We start from the raw sequence: 23,091 nt of genomic DNA on the forward strand, positions 1-23,091 counted from the left end.
GGAGTTAAAAGCTGTCCATATGCCTATTGCCTTGTACCCGAAGTCTGGCTGAGTAGAGAACTGCACAAGAAAAAAAAAATATATTGAAATATCTGTTTCACAGCCATGAACATCTGTCTCCTCTTCAAAAGTAACATAGTGTAATCTGGATATATATTCCCAGAGTGGAACTTTGGTAATTCAGATTAGAAGCAATTCTTGATGTTTTAAGGAGCTGTTTATTACAAAAACAATTACACAACCCACCAGCACAGTACACAGAAAGGGAGAAGTAGAAGTTTATTTAGCAAGAAGCCTCCTGGCAGATGCCAGCACAACTGGGGCAGCTAAATTGGCTTGTATCAATAACTCTTTCAGCCGGCTTGTAAAAAAACCTTCTGGGTCTAAGCCCTCTGTATATTCAGGCATACCAACCACCCCGACATTTCATGGGTGGCTTAAGCATACTAGTTCATCCACTTTTCCCCCAAAGCTTTATTATCTTTCATAACTGCTCATTATTTCTTTATCTCCTGTATAGGGAGTTTTGAGATGAGAAAATATTTTTAATTTCAATCCTGTTTCCCATGAAGTTCAGTCACTTTTGAACAATGTATTGAATAATCTTTGCATTCCTTGGGCTGAATCATTGGGCACCAGTACTGATGTATCTCCAGGTTTTAATGCAAGAATTGCGAGTTTAACATTTTTGCATATGGACAGGAATGCCTTGAGATTCCTGACTTGGGATAAGGTCTCCAACTTCCCTCATACTTTCTTTTTTCCTTTTCTCCATAGCCGAGAGTGACAGGTGCAAATCACTACCTTAATCTCCAGTTTAGTTTCATTCAAATTGGTATATTGCCTTTGGATGCTTTATTTCACAGTCATTGTCTGTCAAGCTTCATAGCCAGGGAGAAAGCTTTGCTCTAAACTCTTTTTCCTTAAACTCCACTGATACTGTTTCTAAGGAAATTTAAGCCATAATATTTAATTAAGGAATAATATAAATATAGGTCAGGTTGCATTTTTACAAACACTGTAATGTCTAAAAAGCGTGCATCCTATAGGTAGTACCTTTAAAAGAAGCTCAACTTGCATCAGCAATTAAAAATAAGAATTTTAAGATATCTATTTATTCCCATATTAATGTCCATTGTCTGTTTCAGCACTGGTATATTCTTCATGAGCAGCCTTTTGATTTTGCATTGTTACTAATTAAGTTAATAATTAAAAATACATGAAAACTCAGCTGTTTGACTTACATTTGCTTAAATTGTCTCTTTTCATTTGCCTAAAGTTAATAACACGGTAAATATTTGGCAGTCAGGAAAGTAATAATTTATTACACAGAAGGCCAAAGCTTGTTCAGTTACAATTGCAAACAGCCTATTAGTCTTAAGTGCAGTTGCGGAGTTGCAGCTGAGTTTTGAACTGTACATAATTTTCTGCAAGATAATTTTCCTGCTATTAAGAAGCATAAAATGGCAATTTGTTTACTGAACATATTTTTTAAAATTGTAGTGAATCAAAGTTCCTTTGAATCTCTATTCATCCGTAGACTAGCCCTTTATTTTGTAGTGATACTGGCCAGCTGTGCTTTCAGTCATATCACATCATGTGGCTGCTCACTGTCGTAGACAATCAGACATCTCATTTAGCATGGCTTGTGTTCTCACCATAGGTAAAAAATTGAAATTATGGTTAATGCTGTTTCATATGTTTCATTTTACAATTAAGCAGGATAAATTAACCTTTGTTCTTAAGAATTTGCAGTCATAATCTTGTAACTTCTTATTTCCTCTGCTTGACACATTTTTTCAAGATGTCCCTTTCAACCTCAGGTAATCTATATTACTTAAATACTGTTTTACAAACAGTAGGAAAAAGCCTATCCCAAGATGGTCCACCCCAAGATTAACTGTCTCCCTGAAATCTGTGAATATATTAAATAGTATTTTCCCTATCTCAGTGACACAAACAAAGCCTATGCTTCAAGGAGGACACAAAGCTAAGTCAGACAGAGAACAAAGGACACAGAAGACACCTAGAGAAGCAATTCATTGCGGCTTTTTGACCTTCTTCCCTCTCATACATCATCAAGGGATGGAGAGAGCTGACCTGCTTCTCACTGCAGTCAATGGGTGGGCTCCTGTGATCTTTGCCAGCTCAGTGGCTCTAAGACAAAAGTGGGAAGAAGTGAAGGAAGACAGTTTGGCTGCCATCAGTACCATGGAAGTGGACACAGCAAAGAAAAAGAGTGAGACAGGGCTGCATGGGGACAAAGAGAAAATATTTAAAGTCTATAATAGGTAAAGGGGAGCAAACAACAGCCACAAAAATTAAAAGGGCCTGATTAAGAAAGAAGGAAAATAGTAGTTGAAATAAAGTTGTGCTTATATTTTCAGTAATGTTTAGATGTTATGCTACTCCAACAAAACCAGAAAAGTCTGAACGTGGGTAAATACAGACAAGTAGATCCAGTCTAAAAATCAAGTAAATAATTATTATTCAAAAACAAGAACATAGAAAATGCAATAGCAGAATACATACAACACTTTTTGGCTATTTCCTCTGAGCAGCACTGCTGTTTTATTGTCAGTCAACATAACTCCAAAACCAGAAACTCTTTCCTCCACAATACAATAATTAGATATATTTATTTCTTGAGTGAGCAAAGACCTGGTGACTTAGAAAAAATAGTAAAGAAGTAAATGAGACTCATAAGGAGTACAATGTAATGTACTTAATTTGGCAGATATATTCTAAATTTGAATCCAACAGGTTTACATTTTAGAGATTATCTTTATGAAAGCATCCCACTCCAGGTTGCAGTTCTGTCACAATTTAAACAGAGTTCAACCTGATTAGGAAAAAAAAAAGGCAATATAGGAAATGGTTCTGATGATTTAACATGTCATTGAGTTCCTTTGAAGCCAACACAAAAGCAAGGCTGCAAGTAAGTGGAAAGAGATACTGAGTCGCTCTATTTTTTTCATAGTATAAAGCAAGCAAACAAGTGAGCAACACAGACTTCTGAGATGACAACCTAGCTTAACACAGGGTCATATTCCTTGCTGGTTTTCTTTTAAGTGATAAGAGCCTAATTGCACTTCTTGATGCAATTATATCTTTAGTCTCAAATGCATGGAAAGTAATTTTGTCACTTTGGTGGACTTTGGTCATGCTCATTTCGGCTAAGCCAGGTTCAGTACAACCTCATGAGCATGTGTCTGCACTATGAATCTGTCTCTCTGGAGATCTTGGTTTTGGTTCTTCTCCAGGTATAAAAAATTCAAAATCCCAGTTTAACTGTAAATAGCACCATATTGTGCTGCAAACAGTGTGTAAAATTATCTCACTTCGTGAGTGCATTTACAATGCAACTAGAGAGGAGATAAAGGAAACCAGGGGTTGCAAAGGCTGTATAGAGTTAAACTGTGCAAGGCCTTGTAGACAGCAGTTGAAGGCAATGTTTTTATCTATGGGGCATTAATTTGGAAAGAGCAACTTGATTTCAAGTCAGCTGAAATTTTAAAATACCCAGAAATATTAGATATATTGCCCTAAAATGAATTAAATTAAAAAAAAAAAAAAAAAAAAAAAAAAACCCAAACAAACAGAAAGAAAGAATACACCAGTCAACACATTTTTACACCAGTGGGGAAGAGAGGTTCTCTCTCCATTTCAGTGGGCCAATGTCATGGGAAGCTACCTATTAAAACATATATTTTTCAGGATCTCTGAAAGTTTGTAATATGAAAGTGTGTAAATAAAACTTGCACATATTATTTCAGTTAGAGTAAAATAAACATTTGGAGTGAAATTCTAGTTGGTTTTAGCTCTTCTTTGTCTTCCAAAAATGTTAATAAAACACCTGCATGACTGCTGGGGGCTCCTGGAGCAGAATGTATAATGGTCAGCTATCTGAAAGGCAAAAAGAATTGTCACTGAAGGAAATAACCACAGATGATACCTGGGACTTCTGCACTGGCAAGTCAAATAATAGCCAAAAGCAAAACCAAAATTAAACAAATATGATTGTGTGTGGTAAGTTTAAGAATATTTGAAGACAACTGTGATTGAATAGCACAGAGAATATTGCAAACCAACAAACATTGCGTCCTTTGAAGGGAATGAAAATTATGTGGGAAAAAATAGGACCAGGATCATCATGGAACAATGAGGACCAAATCATGTAATTCCTAAAACTACAGATGAAGAGTATTAAACAAATAAAATTTGCACTGATCAGTACACTGTCAGAAAAATTGGTAAAGAAGTCATACTAAATAAAAAGAGGTTATGGTCAAAGACAGACAACTGAAAAGTCTTTTTTAAAAAATCCCATAGGAGTATGATCCGTTTAGCAAATGCAAGCTTCAATGTTCTAGTTCTCACTGAAAGTCCTAAGTGACTGAGGCACCTATGGACAAACATTAAATTTTTCTGTATTATTGATGACACCACCACTGCCTCCCCCCCAAAAAAAAGGAACAAAAGAACATCCCTGGCTGTTCTTGCACTTGCAATGGAGATAACTATTTTATAGTAGCACAGCAAATTTGTTTCAGACAGATGAAACAGCCATACAGGCATAAAACATCTTGTAAGGTCCTATGGATACGTATCTATGTTACATACAAATCTATCAGTGTATCATTTTTAAATACTAAAACTTGACTGGTGACTCAGTACAGTGTCTGTATGCATCTCTAATAGGTTAAGCCCACTTCCATTTTAGGAGCACTGTGAAGGCTGACAGTGGGACTCAGTGTCCTAATTTGGCTATGTCAGGAGGCATTGGAGAGCTACACCTAATCCCCACTCTCCTCCACACATCCATCTCGCCTTGTAGGCCTCCCCATCTATCTTACCCCAGCATCCACACAGAGGAGAGAGGGAAAAGTCCCTTGACAGCTAAGTTGTCCCTCTTGCACATGCACAGGATTAGCCTTTCTGCCAATTTAGCTATTATCTGTCTAATCCTCCTTTTTGAATAATCTCCTCCATGCCATGTATCTAAGTCCTATCCAAGCCACCTAATCAGGCTAAGGCCATAACTAGTTCACTCAGAAGATCAAACTGGAAGCTCTGCAGCTGGGAATGAATCTTGGTCTAAAAGATACCCAAGTTCTCCTGGGTTAGCAGATAGCGTGAGTGGAGCCAAGGGAATGAGGTGTTCCTTTATAAAAGCAGGCGTTATGTTTGAATATTGTGCCAGGGCTTAGGCCAGAAGTGAGGTGACAGACAAGGTTTAGGGAGAGTTGTGGCAGGTAAACATAAAATAGGCAGGAATAAAAAAAATCTATGGGGAAGTTCAGGAGTAGGAGCAAGCAGGAGGAAGATGAGAGATGGGCTTGGACAATTAACTTTCACATTTGCATTGAGTTGTGGTATTAAAAACACAATGAGATTAGTGACTAGATGTAAAAATTGGCCTTTTACCTATGTTTCATGAGCCTCAGCCTTACAGCGTTAAAGTATAGAGTGCATTCAGTCCTGAAAGCAGGCAGTGTTTATGGGTGGTCATCGCCCTTGAGGTCCTGATGGGTGCTGCTCTTGGCTTTTTTGATCAAAACACATATACCCAAATGTACGTTGAGGCCTTTCATTGAACCTCTAAAGAAAGGTACAAAGCCGTACAGTTCACTCCAAGCTGCTGAAAAAGTCCAGTGAGTTTGTAAGACACCTCTATTCCAGCACACCTGCCTCCCCGTGAGAACTCAGAAGTACAATAGTTTGCCCCCTCCCCAATCAAGATAGTTTTATCATTAAAATTTCCTCGTATCATGGGACATCTGTGGGACTCCTTACGCTTCCAAGCACAGAAGTTATTTCTGAGAACAGAGCACAGCCCTTTGCACTCCTTTGACCAAATTCTGACAGCTAAAGTCTAGCAGTGTACATGAACAGGCTAGATTTTTGTTACATAAAATAAAGGCTGCCATACTTTTTATTGGACTAGGATATCAGTTAGATTCCTAAGAGTAGTTATAATAGAATCAAGTTACAATGTCAGTGTGATAAAAGGTATCACATCATTACTCTGTCCTTTTTACCTTATTCATTCACAGATTGAAGTTTCCTGGATTTCTGTCAAAAGAATTAGTCTTTTAAGAATAGAAAAGACCAATGTCATCTTTATACAGTTTGGGAATTCATCTTGAGTAGCCCAGAGATTAACAATATCAGCGATAATTGAGTCAAAGGCGTCTATGGAGTACACTAACAACAAAATAGACCATGGAACAAAAGGCAGGTAATTCAACAGCGCACAACTGCTGAATAATCATTTTAACCTTACCAAGGGTCAGGATGGCAAATAAAATAAATAAAAAATGAATGGGTTTAAAGAAAGGAGGAGGAAAAGAACAACAGTGTACTCAGAGGGAACTAGGCAATTTTGAAGAAAAATGTGTGCAGAACAAATTGTACAGCTGTTAACAGGAAAGAAAAATCAATTTTACACCATATAAAGGGATACATTTACATCATTATGATTATGTTGGGAAAGGATTAGAATTTCACTTTCTTCAAAGCATTCTTGCAATGCGTCATATGATTCTTCCTTATCTGATGATCATGATGATGCATAAAGAATAGCACCTCTCAAGCATCACTTTATTCAGTAACAGACCACCTTGTCTTCCTGAGCTGCCTGACTGCCAGATCTCATGTCTTTGTTTTCCATAGGTAAATTTAATTAAACCAGCAGAAGTGGAGTTATAAAGGTTCACAAACAGTGGTAGTAACTAAAAGGGGAAAAAAAGAGTGGGGGAGGAGAGTAGAAAATGTGCATGTATTCAGGAGCTCAGTAGTGTTAGATAGGCAGATCAATCCTATAATTGGCATAAGCAAGTGATACAGAAGAAAGAAAAACCCAGACAGCTGAATTCAGATGTTGGCAGCATAGGAAAACACAAGTCATTACTGTAGAAAATACAGCTGTTTCAGAAATGGGGTAAAAGATTATTTGCTCCTTATTTAAATATAGTTTTAAAGTGTATCATTATGATTTGAGTATGGGTACGAAATATGCTTGCACATGTGCAAGAATAGGGTTGACCAATGCCTACAAGTAAATTTATTCTATCTGCCTAGACTAGAACACATTTCATCCAATTTCAACATTTTTAATTCCCAGCTACTCCATCCATGCTTCCCCAGAAGAGAATAACAGCAACATGAATCATGCCTCTAAAGCAAACTCATCCAGACCCAGGGAGACTTAGAGGTCACAAGTGTGAGCCTCTCCCCATATCCTGCTCCCCCCTGTTCAGGTGTTAATGTAATGGCTTTAGCACACCACCTCAGCCCCAGCACTGGCTGAGGAAAGCTCTACAACAATCAAACAGGTTGTTGCTTTATCAACTACAAATGCTATTTTTAATTTTATCTGTCACTATATAAAAGCAAATACAACTACAGGCTCAGTTGTAGTCTATTCTGCATGGGAAGAAGGTCTATGGGAGTGGAAGGGCATTCTCTCCATCAATGGCATTTCCAGATTAGTTTCAAGTACTGTCAGAAAGTCAGAAAACAGCCTGGAGGCAGTTAGCTGCAATGAGCTGTGTATTAGAAGAAATGCCTTCACCTCCTGCCCAAGCATAGGCAATGACAACTAATGGGGAATTATATTCCTTATCATTTCCACCTCTTTGCTACCTCAGATCTCCACTACTACTATTTTCTCTAGGACAGATGTTAGCCTTCTTCCTTTCCTTCTTATTCTACCTGATGCAGACACTGGGAGTTGGAGAAGCTCAAAACAGTGCAGAAAACAGTGCAGAAACAGGCCTTATGCTCTGGCTGGATTCATACCCTGGCTGAATGAGTAAGGAGAGACAGCATCTGCTAGAGTTTGCAGTGGCCTAAGAAAGCACAGCTTTATGGTAGACCTGCCTCCTCTTCACCCTCTTCACCACCTCAGATTTTAAGCTCAGGAAAGCTAAGTTTTATTTGGATAAAAGCTCACAACAAGCTTTTAAATAGAAAAATATCCTTAAAGGAGCTAAGAAAACAAAATATGTTCCGTTCAACTCTCTCTGTCTACGTCAGCCTTGTAGGTGGGTCCTTCATTCAAGCCAGGTCACTGAGAAGCAGAAAGCTCTGCTCAGTTTCCCCACATCCCTATGAGATTTTTTCTATCACCTCTGAGGCATGGCTGTCTGCTTCCTAGTCCTTCCTTCAGGCTTTTGGTCTCTCAAAGATGCAAGCTGAGCAGATCTACAATGACTCTGCTGGACTCCACTGGCATGTCCATCCTCAGTCTCTCCCTGAATCTGTTCAGTAGCACTTCAAGACTTTCCTCTGGCAAGTTCACCCAGCTTCTTCAAAGAAAATAAAACCAAATTGCAACAAACTCATCAGATACACAGTTTGCCATGGTTACAGCAACAGTTGATCCTTGCAGTAGGACTGAAAGGCCAATTTTGTGAGACCAGAACACAGGCAATGGGTCCTGAAGTGCTGCTGATAGTTCTGGATACGTGCTTTGTTTAGCTGAGATGCACTTTATGTGTTCAGAATGAGCCCATGTAATTTGTTATTGTAGTACTGTAACTTGCAATAGGCCAACATTTATAGCAGTCAGTGGAGCAATTACAGCTTTAGAGTTTGACACTGAGGCAAAAACAGGGCTGATAATTACAAATGAGTGATTTTTCAGAGTGTGAAATATTGAAGAAAACTAATAAGTTATAAGTAAGGCTTGTCTTAAGACATATAAGCAAAATCAAGAGGTTAAAAACAATGAAAAAGCATACAGTCTGCATGCAGCATATATGCACATTACTTCTGCTGCCTTGTATTTGTAGATATTTTATAAAAAGAGACTTTCTCCTAAATGTGTAACGGCCTAGATAACTCTACATCACTTCTTTATATCACCCTTCCTTCCTCCCTCCCTCCCTCCCTCCCTTCCTTCCTTCCTTCCTTCCTTCCTTCCTTCCTTCCTTCCTTCCTTCCTTCCTTCCTTCCTTCCTTCCTTCCTTCCTTCCTTCCTTCCTTCCTTCCTTCCTTCCTTCCTTCCTTCCTTCCTTCCTTCCTCCCTTCCTTCCTCCCTTCCTTCCTCCCTCCCTTCCTCCCTTGCTCCCTCCCTCCCTTCCTCCCTCCCTCCCTTCCTCCCTTCCTTCCATCTCCTCCCATGCATCTTTCTTGTCTTCTGTTTACTTAATTCTGTACTGTGGCAAGGCTGCCTACATAACTTTGTGCCAGTTGTTGCCTCCAGCCTTAGCTACAACTTTAAACAACCTTTTCTGATCATTTTGATAGCAAGGTTTTAATAAGTGACTAAAAGCTCAGAATCGTTCTGTGAGAAAAGAATACCCTCCCAGTTCCTACATATTAACCACAAAGTAAATTCTGGAGGAATATATAATGTGGATGCATCACTCCAGAAAAAATATGAACTTCAGACTTGGGCTTAAGCTAGTGGGAGTTTGTTTGGTTCCAGAACAGAGGATCATCTATTAAATACCAGGTAACTTTAGTGGCTGTGCCCTACTTAAAGGCGTACACTGAAAGAAAAAATGGAGGAAAACCTATGCTGTTCAGCCAAAGGTAAGAATATAAAGGAGTACAGTATCTGATGTCTAAACAAATAAAACCAGCAATGTGATGGGTGTTTGTTATTTCTCTGAATGCTTTCACTTATGCTACAGCTAGTTATTCAGTAATACATACTGTGAACAGAAAAGTACAACTTGCCAGGGTACAAAATAACATGGAAAGAAGCCAGTTATTAGAATAACGATAGCAAAAGTCAAATATAAGCTGAGAAAAGATTACCTCAAGTTAATGACCTGGCATAGAGATGAGTTGAAAACAAAACACAAAAAATCCGTATCGAAATCACTGGCAGAGCTTCAGCTCTATTGTAATGCTCTAATCGTGAAAACAATAGCGCATCAATTTGAAGTGCTTAGGAGAACAGTCATATCTCTGTCTTGCAGTGGAGCAACAGGGGCTTTTTTCTGTTTTCTGACACCTTGTTAAGGTCTTGCTCTTTTGCTGGGTGCTTTGTTCAGCAATCAGGTACAGTACAGCTCAAGGATCCCAACCCAGTGGCCAAGTTTTAACCTTTGTAGACCATGAATGGCATCTCAGCACAGATCCCCTAGCTGTGTCATGATTTCAGCAGCTGAAATCTGCTTTTAGCTCTTATTTAATTAGCCAAGGTTCTTCTTTGACTCTGTGACTCAAGACAACTAAAACAAGGCAATTCATTTGAAGCATTTGAGTGAAACTACATTTTAACATTCTCCATAAAAATCAATGCTAGGAAATCCGTATCAATATCTCAGGCCTCTGAAGACTTAACCCCAGCAGCAGTCAGGAGATTTGACTGGCAGCCACCTCCTCAGAAACTGCAGAAGAATGCTTAATGCTCTGGCAGGCAGAATCCCATTGCTATCACAAAAACAGAAGCTTGAAGAGCAGATGACTCTGAGGTATTGGCATAACAATCTTTCAATTCCATATTATTTTAGTGTAGTGTTGCTAGGTTCTGGGGTTCGTTTTAATTTGAATAGTCATTATAATTATTTGGAGTAGGCTTTAAATCTTGAAGGCTTTTTCCCTAAAAAATGAGCAATGTCTCTACATTTTACAAGATAGGTTCCTCAAGAGGAGATTTCACTTGAAGTGGAAACTGAAAAGAGTAGTCTCACTGGACTACAGGTAGAGCCAAAGAAGATTTCTAGGTATTTTTGCAATGTATTATTCGCTCAAAAGAATATATAGTGGAGGTATATAATTTCAAGAACATGGTAGAATGTTTACCCATTTAAAATGCAGCTAATTGATCTTCTAGAAGAAATATTTAAATGTTTTAGCAATGGGAATTAGAAATGCAGACTAAATGCTAAATCTGTTGTAATTCCCAAGTCAAATCTGCAAAATTGTATTCATTTCAGGTTTTGAGAGGTTTTTTTAAGTTACAGTTCTGAATCCAACAGCCTGTGTTCAGGGTAGTGAATGGGTAAATTAAACTGTCTATCGAAATTTTTTTAGGCAAAAATGGAAGATAAATTTATTTTCTTAGATGCTGGTATTCTGTAAGATTGAACATCTCCAAAGAGATTTCAAATGGAGCCTGTTGTCTTACTAATTTGCACACCATGCTTGTTTTGCTTTTTTTCTCAATTAAAACCTTACTAAGGAACTGCTCAAACCTTGGGAGTTGCTAGGCATAACTGTAGGCCAGCCTGTGCCAAATATGCCACAGCACGAAGTCTTTAGTTGTCATCCAGCATACTGTGTGTAAGCAATTGGCAAGCCTCTTCTCCCCCTACCTCCCAGGACTTTTGTTATTGAATTGCTACATAGTGTATCTTACCCTAATTGAACTCATTACTTAAGGGACTACTCTGTCTACACAAGTATTCAGGAAATATTATTCCTGAATAATGATGTGTGTATTCTTACGCTGGAACAAGAATGAACTAGGTAATATACCTAGATAAAATAATAAATAAACAGGTTCTAAAAGATGTTCTGCCAGCTTCACTGAATCTAGATAAACACCTCAGAAAACCTACAAGAAGTGATTCTCTTTTCACACATGAGTCAGTGGAAGAAGCCCAGCTTCCCAGGAGCATGAGACATGAACTATGAAACCACGTAAGAGGAGTCAAATTCCTAATGGCAAGAGAGAAAGATACCGAAAGGAATAGTCTGATAAAGAATTAATTACAATGACTTTAAAAGTAGAGCTACACAAAAGTATGATGGAAAATGACTCCACCTGAAAGCACATTTCCCTCCTCAGGATATAAATGTTTGCTCTTACAGGCTTTGCCAGTCTCCTTGAATTGACCAGGACCAGAGCAGGAGGCCAGTGGTTGCCCTATCAGGCAGCAACACCTTCCCAGGCAGTTTTGGCAAGGGCTGAGGAACATGTTTCCACTCAACACCCAGGCAGGATTTGGGGGCCAAGGGCCAATACCAATATTCACTTTGAATGTAACTGTCCTTTTTCAAGGGAATGAAAATATATGAAATGGTATAGATGCAACTTCTGCTGGGCCAGGTGGCCTCCAGTATGGGCCCAGGTCTGTTACATACAGTAGTATAGATATACCTTGATTACAGCATGTTTGTTCCAGTATGTACTGGGATTTGTAAACAGAAAAAATGCACTGAAAATTTGCAGTTTAAGAAAAAAGACAAGTGTCTTGCTCTGATGAAGAGATGATATGGTCACTACGGCCATTTGATTTTGCTCATACCAGTAAATATCAGGAGTGATTCTGTAGAAATTAGAGTATCTGTGCTGGGTAAAAGAGATTATAATGAGGCTTTTTGTAGTCACGATTATCAGGATGTGCTAAGGGTCATTTTCATTTCTGTTTTGGAGCCCTGTGATAAGGTTTAGAAATACTGAAATATACCTTTTCTTTTCTTTTTCTTTCTTTTTTTTTTTTTCCATAGAGTAGGGGTAAACTGGAAATGTGCTTGGGATATTCATGCACACTATCATTGACTAGACAATCCTTATGGTTTCAGGAGTTCTCCCATCTTAACAACTGAACTTGTCAAATCAGAATAAACATTTTCTGAGCCAATGAGAAAGTCTAACATGAAGCTACACCCAGGGGCACACTGCTCAGCTTCCCCCAGATGCTCTTGTTGACTTCAGAGAAGTGAATCCTTGTGAAAAAAATAAAGCTCATGATTATTACGGAAATCTGTGGTGTTAGTTACATAGGAGTATTGTTCTGTTTCTTTATTATGTATATTTTTAAAATCTGGTGCTAGTATCTCAAATTCTTGTATTTTCTGTTGTCTTTTATTCTGGTACTGTGCCTGTGTTTGTGCTTAACACTGGCTATTGTCATGATATCTATATTGGTTGCTTTTCATGTGGTATATGATCCTTTTTCTCCCATTTAGCACTGGAGATATTAAGGCAGAAAGAAAAAAACTACTTATTGTGCTCATTTGAGCTTTACTTCCCTCTCAGCATTTATGTGAGTAGTTCCATTGAAATAATAGCAAAGTTTGGTTATTCCTTATTACAATTTGCTTGTTGCATAGAAAATATTAGCCACTAAGTAAACGCAATTTTGAAGCATGTTTTTGGGAAAACTAGTATGCTGTTATTTTTAAAAAGTGTGGGAAACCAAGATCAGACTGAAAGAGTCTCCAGATATAAAGGAACTAAGAGTGGAACTAGTTATACATATAACAGGCACAAGGTTGAGGCTAATAATGCATCAACATGTGAGTGTGCAGTAATCTCAACTGGACAAACATTTTTAAATTCTTCCGAGTTTCAGGGTGCTAGATTTTGATATATTGTGCAATATCTTCTACTTATAGTTCAACTGAGAGAAATTAATTGGAATTAGGTGGAGATGTGAGCAGGGGCAACATGACCTCACCCCAAAAGTAAAAAAGAAATTAGTCTCAACATAATACAAGGACAGATGTGTGCATTGGGCAAATCTAACACTACCTTAAAAGAAACACATGAAGAACGTGGCCATGTACAGGAAGACAATGAAACTGAAGAAATGAGTGTAGCAGCACTACTTTGCAGAAGAGAAACAGAAGATACATTGTCACAGAAGAAATACTGGCAAACTGCTTCATGAAGATAGTAGAGGTTGGGGAAGAGGAAAGATGTAGGCTGCAGAGACTACCTGTCTCATTTAATCTACCTTCTGTAAGGGTGCAATTGCTGCTATTGCAACAGGTTGCCTGATAACATATTAAAAAAAATTCCTTTCAATGAGTAATACTGATTGGCATATATCATTAGTTTACTTAGGGTAAATTGTGGAGCACTGGGCTGCCCAGTCTAAGGGAAAGTAGCACAGTCTGGTCCAGACTGTTGCCAAATGTTGAAACAGATGTCACATTCAATGACACAAGATACATATACAACTGTTTGAAGATTTAACTGAATTTTCTTTTAATCAAATTTCCAAAATGCATATGGAACTTGATTCTGCTACCCATTACATTAATTAGCTAATGTCTTAGTATAAGTCCCTTTGGTTTCAGCAAACCTGTTTGGAATGGGATGATGGCAGAGTAAAACCTAGGTGAAGGACTGAATTCTAACTGAGAAGTAATCTAGAAAGCTACGTTAGGAGATTAATTTAATTGAAAATATGGGGAAGAAAAGGCAAGTCCCAATCAAGTTTTACCTATAAAACTTACCTAAAAAGGTGTGTTCTCCTGTTTGAGGTATCTGTTTATAACTGTTCTTACTAGGAATGCTTAAAAAAGCAAAAACCCAAACCAAACCCCCTATATCAGGCACATTATTCAGAGTATAAAGTGATAGAAACCAAATGGAAATGTGTCCACATCTCCCAATGACCACATTCCTTTATGTGCAAATTTTATTTGCTGCACACAACAGGTAATGGCATAGGAATTCCCACATAGGTGCTTACTTACACCCTCTGCCACCAGCCTATCTTAAATACATTACTTATGTTAGTATATCTGTAGGTCCCATATGAAGTGTGTGTTGTAGCAGGACAAGTGCCAAGTGTTTGACAAAGTTGGCTGAGCCATGAGTGATAATTGACACACAAGAAAGTCAACAACCTCCAGCCATGTTGGCTGGTAACCAGAATGGAACGGTGGAGAGATGTCAATAATTCCAAGGGAAAAGAAAGAGAGATTCCTTAGACTGGATTCACCCACCTTTACTCCATGACATGTCTGAGTGAAATCAGTGAGACTGACATCACCAAGAACACCTTAAACAAAGCTAAACCAACAACTTTCCTTATACTCAAATAAAAAAGACAAGAGTATCAATAGAATTAATTGAGCTAATATATTTAGCGCATGAACAGTTGCTAATGAGGTTGCTTAACATAGTATTGTAAATCGGATAATTCTTACCTGTAAAAACATGTTAAATATAGTTTGTCAGTCTGGGAAATGAATACTTTCTGTTCAACATCCAAATGATAGCAAGCATTACCTTTGGAATTATTTAATTATTTATTTTAACATATATACAGTGAGTGACTTATCCTGATATAATAGTTTGTTTCAACAGAATCTAAGACTTTTATGATTTAGCGAAGGTTTTTAACACATTTGAGATTTAGAAACTTTCCTCACAAGCCTTCATAAATATAATCATAGAGACAATATGTCTTTTGTTGTCATTATTTCCAGGTTTTGTGTCTTTAATGAGGGCCAACACCATTTAACGATGTTGCATCTGAAATGGATAACGCTTGAGCAAAATATGCAACACAGTTTGAAATTAATTCTAAGCAGCTAAAGAAATTTCAAACATACATGTTTATAGGTACATGTATATTATATATTGGTGTATAATAATATATACACACACATTTATTTTAACGTTTACCTTTAATAGCAAAAAGTACAGTAGAAGTTCACTGATAGCAAGATTTGATTCTAGATTATCCATAGAAAATTGGTGCACTTTTTCTGAAAATCAATACAAGCTCAAAACAAAATGTGGTACCAGGTAATTCTCTGCTGTGGTCTAAAACCAATAATCAATTTGAACACCTAAATAATTGAATTAAACCCTATAGTTATCAAATAGATACTTGATAATTAAATGCCTCCACTGGAAAATGTTACGGAGTAAAATTTTGTATCAATCCCAAGTAGGTGAGTGTACAACATTTAGGATAAAGCCTCTCAGTCCTGACTGGAGCCCATAGGTACTACTGGAGTACAAACAATAAATAATAGTACATGTACTGTAAACTCTCTAAAATCAGTGATAATACCAAGCATTTTCCATCTCTGAAACACTGTACAAACATAAAACTATTCCTCACAACACCCCTGTGAGGTAGGTACAAAAGTATTACCCCATCTTTACTGATGGGGCAACTCATCCCGATACTACAAGGTGCTAGCTGACTCTGCAAGGGGAATTTCACTCCCTGATTCCTAGACACCCCAGAAATATGTAATTCTCAAGCAGAATCAGAGTCTAATTAGCGACTTGCCCACATCCCTAAAATATGTCAGTGGCACAGCCCGAAGCTGTTGGCTTTCACATTTGTCACTTTGTCAATTGACTGAGACATTCTCACTTCTGAAAAAATAAAATACTATACATTGGTGCTGTGACATGCACAAACATGTATTTTTTTTTCATAAATCTGCTGATACCTTTAATGTCTGCAAACGGAAGGCATCTCCCTGTGAGTGCCTACCTTGTGTAGCAGAACCATAGCAACAGTCTCACATTCTTCTACTTTTATGCATAAAAGTTACAGTTTCTTTTATGTTTCATTTATGTGGAGAAGGACTGATTATTCATGTGATGACATCAAATTCTATATTAAGGGGCATGGTCATCTTTTTTTAGATTCAGCTTTCAGGACCTCCTTTAAAACTGGGATAATCCTGTGGTATGTACTAAAATATATGTATTCTTTTTACCGTCTTTTTAAAAATAAAGTCCAAAAGCTTCTTCCTAGACATACTTTTAATATACTATATAGCTAGCCATTGTTATGATGACATGTAAAGTAAAGCAAGACATCTGAACCTGGAAGCAGTCCCTCTTGCAGCAGTGGAAACCTGGAGTATCTCCACTGAAGCCCATGGAGTTTCAGTGGTGTAAAAGCAGGCGCAGTGAAGTTAGGATCAGGACTTCCATCCTCCTGACCATCTGTGGCTGCCCTGTACCAGCAACACTAACAAACTTCATGCCTTCATCTGGAGGGAAGACTATGAACGGCACGTTTGTTAAATCCTGTGAGCTATGCACATACCTGATCACATCACTGATGACTTCATTATTCATTATGCTAGTGTTACACACAGATGTAAAAAACAGGCAGCTCTTTTGACTTCTGCAGAATTAGAGAAAAAGGAAAAAATAAAACACAGTATCTTCCAAATGACACAGTACGTGCAGAGAAGTAAATTAAAGGCAACACAAATACAGCACAAATGCAGCTTTAAAAAAATAAAGTATTTGCCAAGATAGAAAGGACAAAATAAGTTAAGGAACAGATAATATATTGAGGGCTAATATATACAAAAGGGAAAAAAGAGAGGCAAAGAAGTAGTAATGTCAATCATTTGTCATAAATGCTCTCTTTCTAATGACTCATTGAAAACATATGTGAAGAGTTTGAAAGCCTTGCTGGAATTTTCATGTTGTAAAATAACCCTCCACTCAAAAAATCATAACCAGCAATTTTTCTGATTATATAGAGTTCCTACATGGCTCTATCTTTAAACATTCATAATTCAGCAGACTTTGACCATTTTTATCTCTGTAGCACATTTTATTATTTTGGTCTTCCTATAATAAAAAAAATAACCCATACGTATTTAAAAACAGATACCATTCTGCTTTCATCCTTTTTTTTTGGGAGGAGGGGAAGGCAGGTGATTTTCCTCTTGTGTTTTGAACAGAACCATAACTATCAGCGCTCCTTTGCTTTCCTCTTTTGCATATCATGTTTTTTCTTGTCAAGGCTCAGGGATGTGTGTGCAGGAACACAAGCACAAACCTATTGATGTTGTTGAATCACCAGAGGAAACTCATACCTTCTTTGGGTAGGTCTTATGAAACAGAGTATCTTCATAACAAGGCCACTGAAAGATGATTAATACAGATTTTTCTCTTTTATTTATCTTTTGTCGGATTTAAATGCAGCAGGCATTCATCACCAGATTATAACAGCTTGAAGGTTACTCAAACATACAGCTTTTTTGCAGGAGATACTTAATCACATGCCTAACCTTAAGAATGTAAATACTTTCATTTAAATCAACGTGAAAAAATAATTTGGTTCAAGTTAGACATGCTTTGATAAATAAGGGTCTTGGAAAAAAAAAAAAAAAAGGAACAAAGCCATGGGTTTAAACGTACAGATTATGTCATTTGGAATGAATGGATGCGAGTTGTCAATTTTTTCTTTTCTTTTTTTTTTAAAAATTTTAGAATTTTAACTGCTCCTGATAAATTTGTTCCCAAATTTTATCATGCAGTGTATTGTGAATATTAGGTAGATGTTTAAACAACATGAAAAGGAGGCTTTTTTGGTAGACAGTACATAAGTGTTCAGAAAGCAGTCAATTTGAAACAGTAGTCCTTCCAAAGGCTGTTTTCCCCCCTCCAAAATGTTTTTTTTTTGTCCTACTATCTTGCAAGAAATGCTCTTAATGATTTATTTTCACTGGAAAAGAGACTTCAATAATTCTACCCCTTTGCACTGTTAATATATATTAGAATAGCATTTGAATATAAGGTGTCGACCTTATTCCGATTTTCAGATGCGACGATTAGAAGTCATTGACACCAATCTACCACAAGTGACCTTAGTCTCATATCTTGCTCTGTTATTGGAATAATCAAGGAACGCAATTCAGAAATAATATTACATCCTGCATTTTATTCAATTCCATATGACAAAAATAGTAACCTAGACTAAGACATCCATTTCAATCAGTAGATGTGTCAAGCCAACAAGATTTAATAATAAAAAATATTGGATCTAGGTAACAATTCCCAGCTGGTTCAGGGAGGCTCCTAGCCCTACATGGTATCGCAGTATAAAAATAGTGTCTCTCTTCACCATGCAGAGAGGAATGACCTAACCCTGAATACAAAATGGGGTCAGTCTTACTGTACCATCATCAACCATCTTATTTACAACACTTTACATATTTTTCTTTTTTTTCTTTTTCATTTTTTCTTCTCTTTTTTTTTTTTTTTCCTCCTCTTTTTTTAAATTATACACATCCTTTAGGGAATAGAGATAACACTACATGGTACCAAATACTAACAAAAAAAAAGTCACACCAAAAATGACACAGATAAATAAAAACATTCAATTGCTGAAATACAGCAACATTAAGCCACCTCAGTTTTCTTTTTTTCAATGCTTGGAAACACCCCTAACCACCCACACACTGTGGCAAAAAAAAGATGTTATATTGTAGAGGTGTTACAGATATATAATTTTCCTTATATATAGATATATATCTCTATATATCTCTATCTCATCACTGTAGAAAATGGAGCTGTAGAGTTCATTGTTTATTTCCAATAGAAACAAACAGCTAATAAGTCTTTGAACCTCTTTTCACTCCATTACATGATGGCTGAAATAGTCCATCCTCTTACAGTAATGGTTTTTGTTGTATAAGAAAGATTGTCCTATTTTTCAGTCTCAACTGAGAAGACCTCACTGTCTGATTCGTTCTTCAGGGGCATAAAACTCCTTGTGCTGTTACCCAGCTACCCATAAAGTCCCTTCTGTTGGACGGAAGTTCATAGTGTCAACTCCACCATGCTTGTAATGCACAAAAATGAGGTAGTACACAAAACGTTTACTGTTCAAGTTTTGATTAAGCCCCAGTCTCCTCAGCATCCCCAGCCTAGCTTATGAGTGGAACCATTCCCTTTATTTACTCGGTGTAATTTAAACAATGCAATCAACATAAAATTATATTCGATTAATCGGAGTACATTGTGCTTTGGAGCAATCTGAGAAGATAATCAGCACGAGTTGGAAATAAATACAGAATATTTGTATGTTACTACTGCTCACACTGCCCAAAAGTTACTGTGTTGTTCCCATGTTATTAAGCAGTCGACATCTTTCTCGTGGGTATGTGTGAAAGAGACAGAACAGATTACAGTAAAATTAAACCTACACAATGTTCTCCTTCCTCTATCCTAGACTTGTATTAATATCACACTCCTAAGATAAATGTATCAGAATTCTGTTGGGGGTGGTCATGCTTTTAAGTGGGCTTTGTAGAAAAGTTAAATGAATCATTTCCATTTAAGAAATGGCAGGCCCCATATTTCCTAAGGATCTGACAGTTCTCTGTGGCTTTTCTGCTTAGTTATTAGAGATCTCTCATTGTTTAACCTTAAAACAAAACAAGAAACTGCAACAGGGTTCTCCTCCTTATTCCTTAAGTCAAAGTACTATTTATAAAATAGTTTACATCTTTGTTCAGTTTCAAATTATAGACAAACCTCCCTAATACAAAATACTAAAAGTGCAATAGTATAAATTAAGAGTTTGCAACCACATTATACAAACATTACCTTTTTATTGTACAGCTTTGATAACATGGAATATTTACTCACAACTGTTTATAATGTTGTGAATAATTTATGGTGCTAAGGTTTGTCTGTAACTTGTTTTCCAATCATTGAGCTAAAGTCCACACTACATTTTTTTTCATTTAATAGAACAACTGTCCACATAGCAGCTACAAATATTTAAATAAAAAAAGGTTTGTTACTGACAGGTACTTGCACATGAAAAGCATGCTATCTTTCCCAATAAAACTTCACAATTTTGCCTGCATTGAAATAAACCACTTATTTATAGTAAAACAAAACTTGCTTAAAAAAAAGGAAAAAAAAGAAAAATCACATAGCCAGATGTATTTTGCAGTACAAAAGCTTCATTTAAGTTTGGGGCTAGTATATTGTCTGTTACCCGCATAATCTTAACATTATAAATACTACAGACAAGGATACTGTAATAATACACAGCATTGGGGTACTAAATCACTTATTTAAGATTAAGATTCCTAAAAACATAGTCCAAGTTGCTAACTAATTTGAACAAAACCAGCAAATAAGTGTGACAGAATGCCGTAATGAAGCCCCCCTTTCTCAGGTGATAGTAAGTTTTGTAAGAAGCAAAGTGGACATAGACTAGCCTCTTTCTGTTTCTAATGAAGTTATCCCATGATTTGTTTGTTTGTTTGTTTTCTGTTAAATTAAAAGGTTTCAAAGTTCTCAGTAACAGTCAAACTCACTGTTGAAAGAAGTACCATGCAGATCTTGCAAGACAACTTTTCAGCAGCCACAAAGTTACGTAATTCTGCTATGGGTAAAACTTTAAAGGGAACCTATGCATTTAGTTCAGGAAACTAATGCTTAGCTTCGAAAGCTGTACATGGAACGGGACAAGTGTTGTGTCGAGTAGTGGTCCAACAGTTGTTCGGAATGAATGCTTTTAATTTATGCCAATCTCTTTATTATCCTCAATAAATCTGGTGAATGGACGACTGGCTCCCGTTTCAGAACTTGCTTTGTCCAGACCAACAATGGGAGGGCTGCTGCCCGTGCGAGCTTTGTCCATGCCACCGGTAAGGTTACTTAGAGGCGGGATGGCGCCTCCGCCTAGACTTACTGGGAGCTGGGGAATGCCTCCGTTCTGTATGACAGAAATCTCATTGTTCTTCATAGCAAGTCCATTAGTGATAGCTGCAGCATACTGGTTCCAAAAATTGGGGTCAACGTTCATGGCCCGAGCTGCCAAATCCTTCTGGAACATCTCGGAGAACTTGAGCGCGTCACCACCAAGCAGAGCCATGGGGTTTTCCACGGAGAGGCGGCGGCCGCGGCGTGCAGGGGCATTATTCCACATGTGCGTTCCCATGTGAACCTGCGGAGCAAATGGGAACAGGAAGCACCCCCAAGTTAGCACGGTCTGGTATGGTGGCTGGCCTGAAATGCTGTTACTTACAGTATCGCTTGCTTTTAAAAAGAATGCCTTTTAATTTGCATTGAAAACAAATAAATTACAGTTAAGACACAGTTCTAAGGCCCAATCAACCTATACAAAGAAAACCCAGCTCCGTAGTAATTTTTCAATGTGCATTTGTTTCTTCTCAGTGAAAACAAATGCAGTGCCGCAAGAATAAAGAGTACATATCCTCTCAGGTTAGACAATTTCACATGCAAGCTGGAAGTCCTCACATGGTGAATATTACCAAGGGCATTACTTGTAGTAGGAGAGGGGCATTTTTTTCTGTCCTTCCCCTTTTTACATCTCGTCTATTTTCATAATATTTCACGTGATGTCAGAGGCATCGATTATTTTGCTAAATTTAGTATTTTAAAAAAGGACATTTAAAAATTTATTCCCCAGGCTGTGTCCTGATGGTTAACCAGACTGCGGGAATAAGAGGCGTCAGTCCTGTAGTAACCCGCTGTAAATCAGCGGGAAACAGCTTTCTAGTCTGCAATGGCTGCAAAGCAGAATAGAAAATGGAAATTTGAGAGGCACCCAAGGAGCTGAGCAAGCTCTGCATTTCTGGTTTATAGCGAGGTTATTTTGCACTGATGGTCCACAAGAACTGCCAGAACACGTCCATCAGCTGACTGCATGTGCCATCACGTCTGTCAGGAGAACTACAACGTGTGTGCACATACAGCTGGAACCAGTTTTAAAGTTCGCACCATTGCACAGCCGTTTTCCAGTTCCTATCTTCAACACAGTGGAAGCATAATAACCACTACTATACAGCAAACATTTCCTTGAAGCTCCCTTCTCTCCTGTCTTTGGGACAAACACTTAGCACTAAAACCTGCTAAGATCAAGCACAGTGCCTTAAACCACCCCCGAGCCTTTACAGTTTTATTTGGCCTCTTACCTTAAGATTCCCCTTTGTGGTAAAAGCTCTACCACAGATTGTGCAACCAAATGGTTTTTCACCAGTATGGGTGCGCTCGTGTATCTGCAGTGCACTTGCTGAGGAGAAGGTCTTCCCGCACGACTGACAGTTGTGCTGCTTGGGAGTCCGGCGAGGGGGGGGTGCCAGCATAGGGGTGATCCCCGGACTCATCACTGTCTGTGGTGCAGCAGGAACCTGGATTCCAGCTGGAAGCGAGGGAACCTCACCCAAAGAGATCGGCTTGCTGTGACCATTCACTTCCATTTTGATCATGGTAGGTGCTGTACTGGTGACCAGGCTAGGAGTACTTTGGCTGGGACCTAGAGTAAAGTTGGGTTCAAATAACTGAGAAGGCAGCTCTTTTAATTTGTGCGTCAGTAAGTGCTGTTTTAAATTACCCATAGTGGAACACCCACGACTGCAGACTGTACAAACAAATGGACGTTCTTTAGTATGGCTGCGGTAGTGAATTTCCAATGCACTCTTACAAGCAAAAGGCTTGCCACAGATATTACAAACAGTACTTTTAAACTTACCACGTTCTCTGTTCAGGAACAGCAGGCTAAAAGGAGCCTCCTCTTTGATGACTGGTCTTCCCGGGTTGGTGGATGTCAGGTCTAATGCGCCTCCATTTTCAGTTGCAGGTGGTGGACTGTCTGGTTTTTCTGTCTTTAATTGTATTTCTTGTGGCTC

The 23,091-nt window shown here is 37.9% G+C and overlaps 1 protein-coding gene across 1 annotated transcript in view; it reads right to left on the reverse strand.

Annotated features, from left to right (window-relative positions):
* Positions 1 to 17,571: 17,571 nt before the first annotated feature.
* The window catches only part of SALL3 (spalt like transcription factor 3), a 24,541-nt gene continuing 19,021 nt past the window's right edge, over positions 17,572 to 23,091 (reverse strand). Inside the window, exons 2-4 of the mRNA XM_074870577.1 lie at positions 22,935 to 23,091; positions 22,378 to 22,718; positions 17,572 to 21,386 (exon numbers count right to left, since the gene is read on the reverse strand). The exon at positions 22,935 to 23,091 is cut by the window's right edge and continues 2,780 nt beyond it. Coding sequence (XP_074726678.1) covers positions 20,955 to 21,386; positions 22,378 to 22,718; positions 22,935 to 23,091 — 930 coding nt within the window. The 3' untranslated portion in view covers positions 17,572 to 20,954. The remainder of the gene's footprint in view (positions 21,387 to 22,377; positions 22,719 to 22,934) is intronic.

The sequence above is a fragment of the Strix uralensis genome, chromosome 1 (genome assembly GCF_047716275.1).
Source record: "Strix uralensis isolate ZFMK-TIS-50842 chromosome 1, bStrUra1, whole genome shotgun sequence".
NCBI classification, from domain to species: Eukaryota; Metazoa; Chordata; class Aves; order Strigiformes; family Strigidae; genus Strix; species Strix uralensis.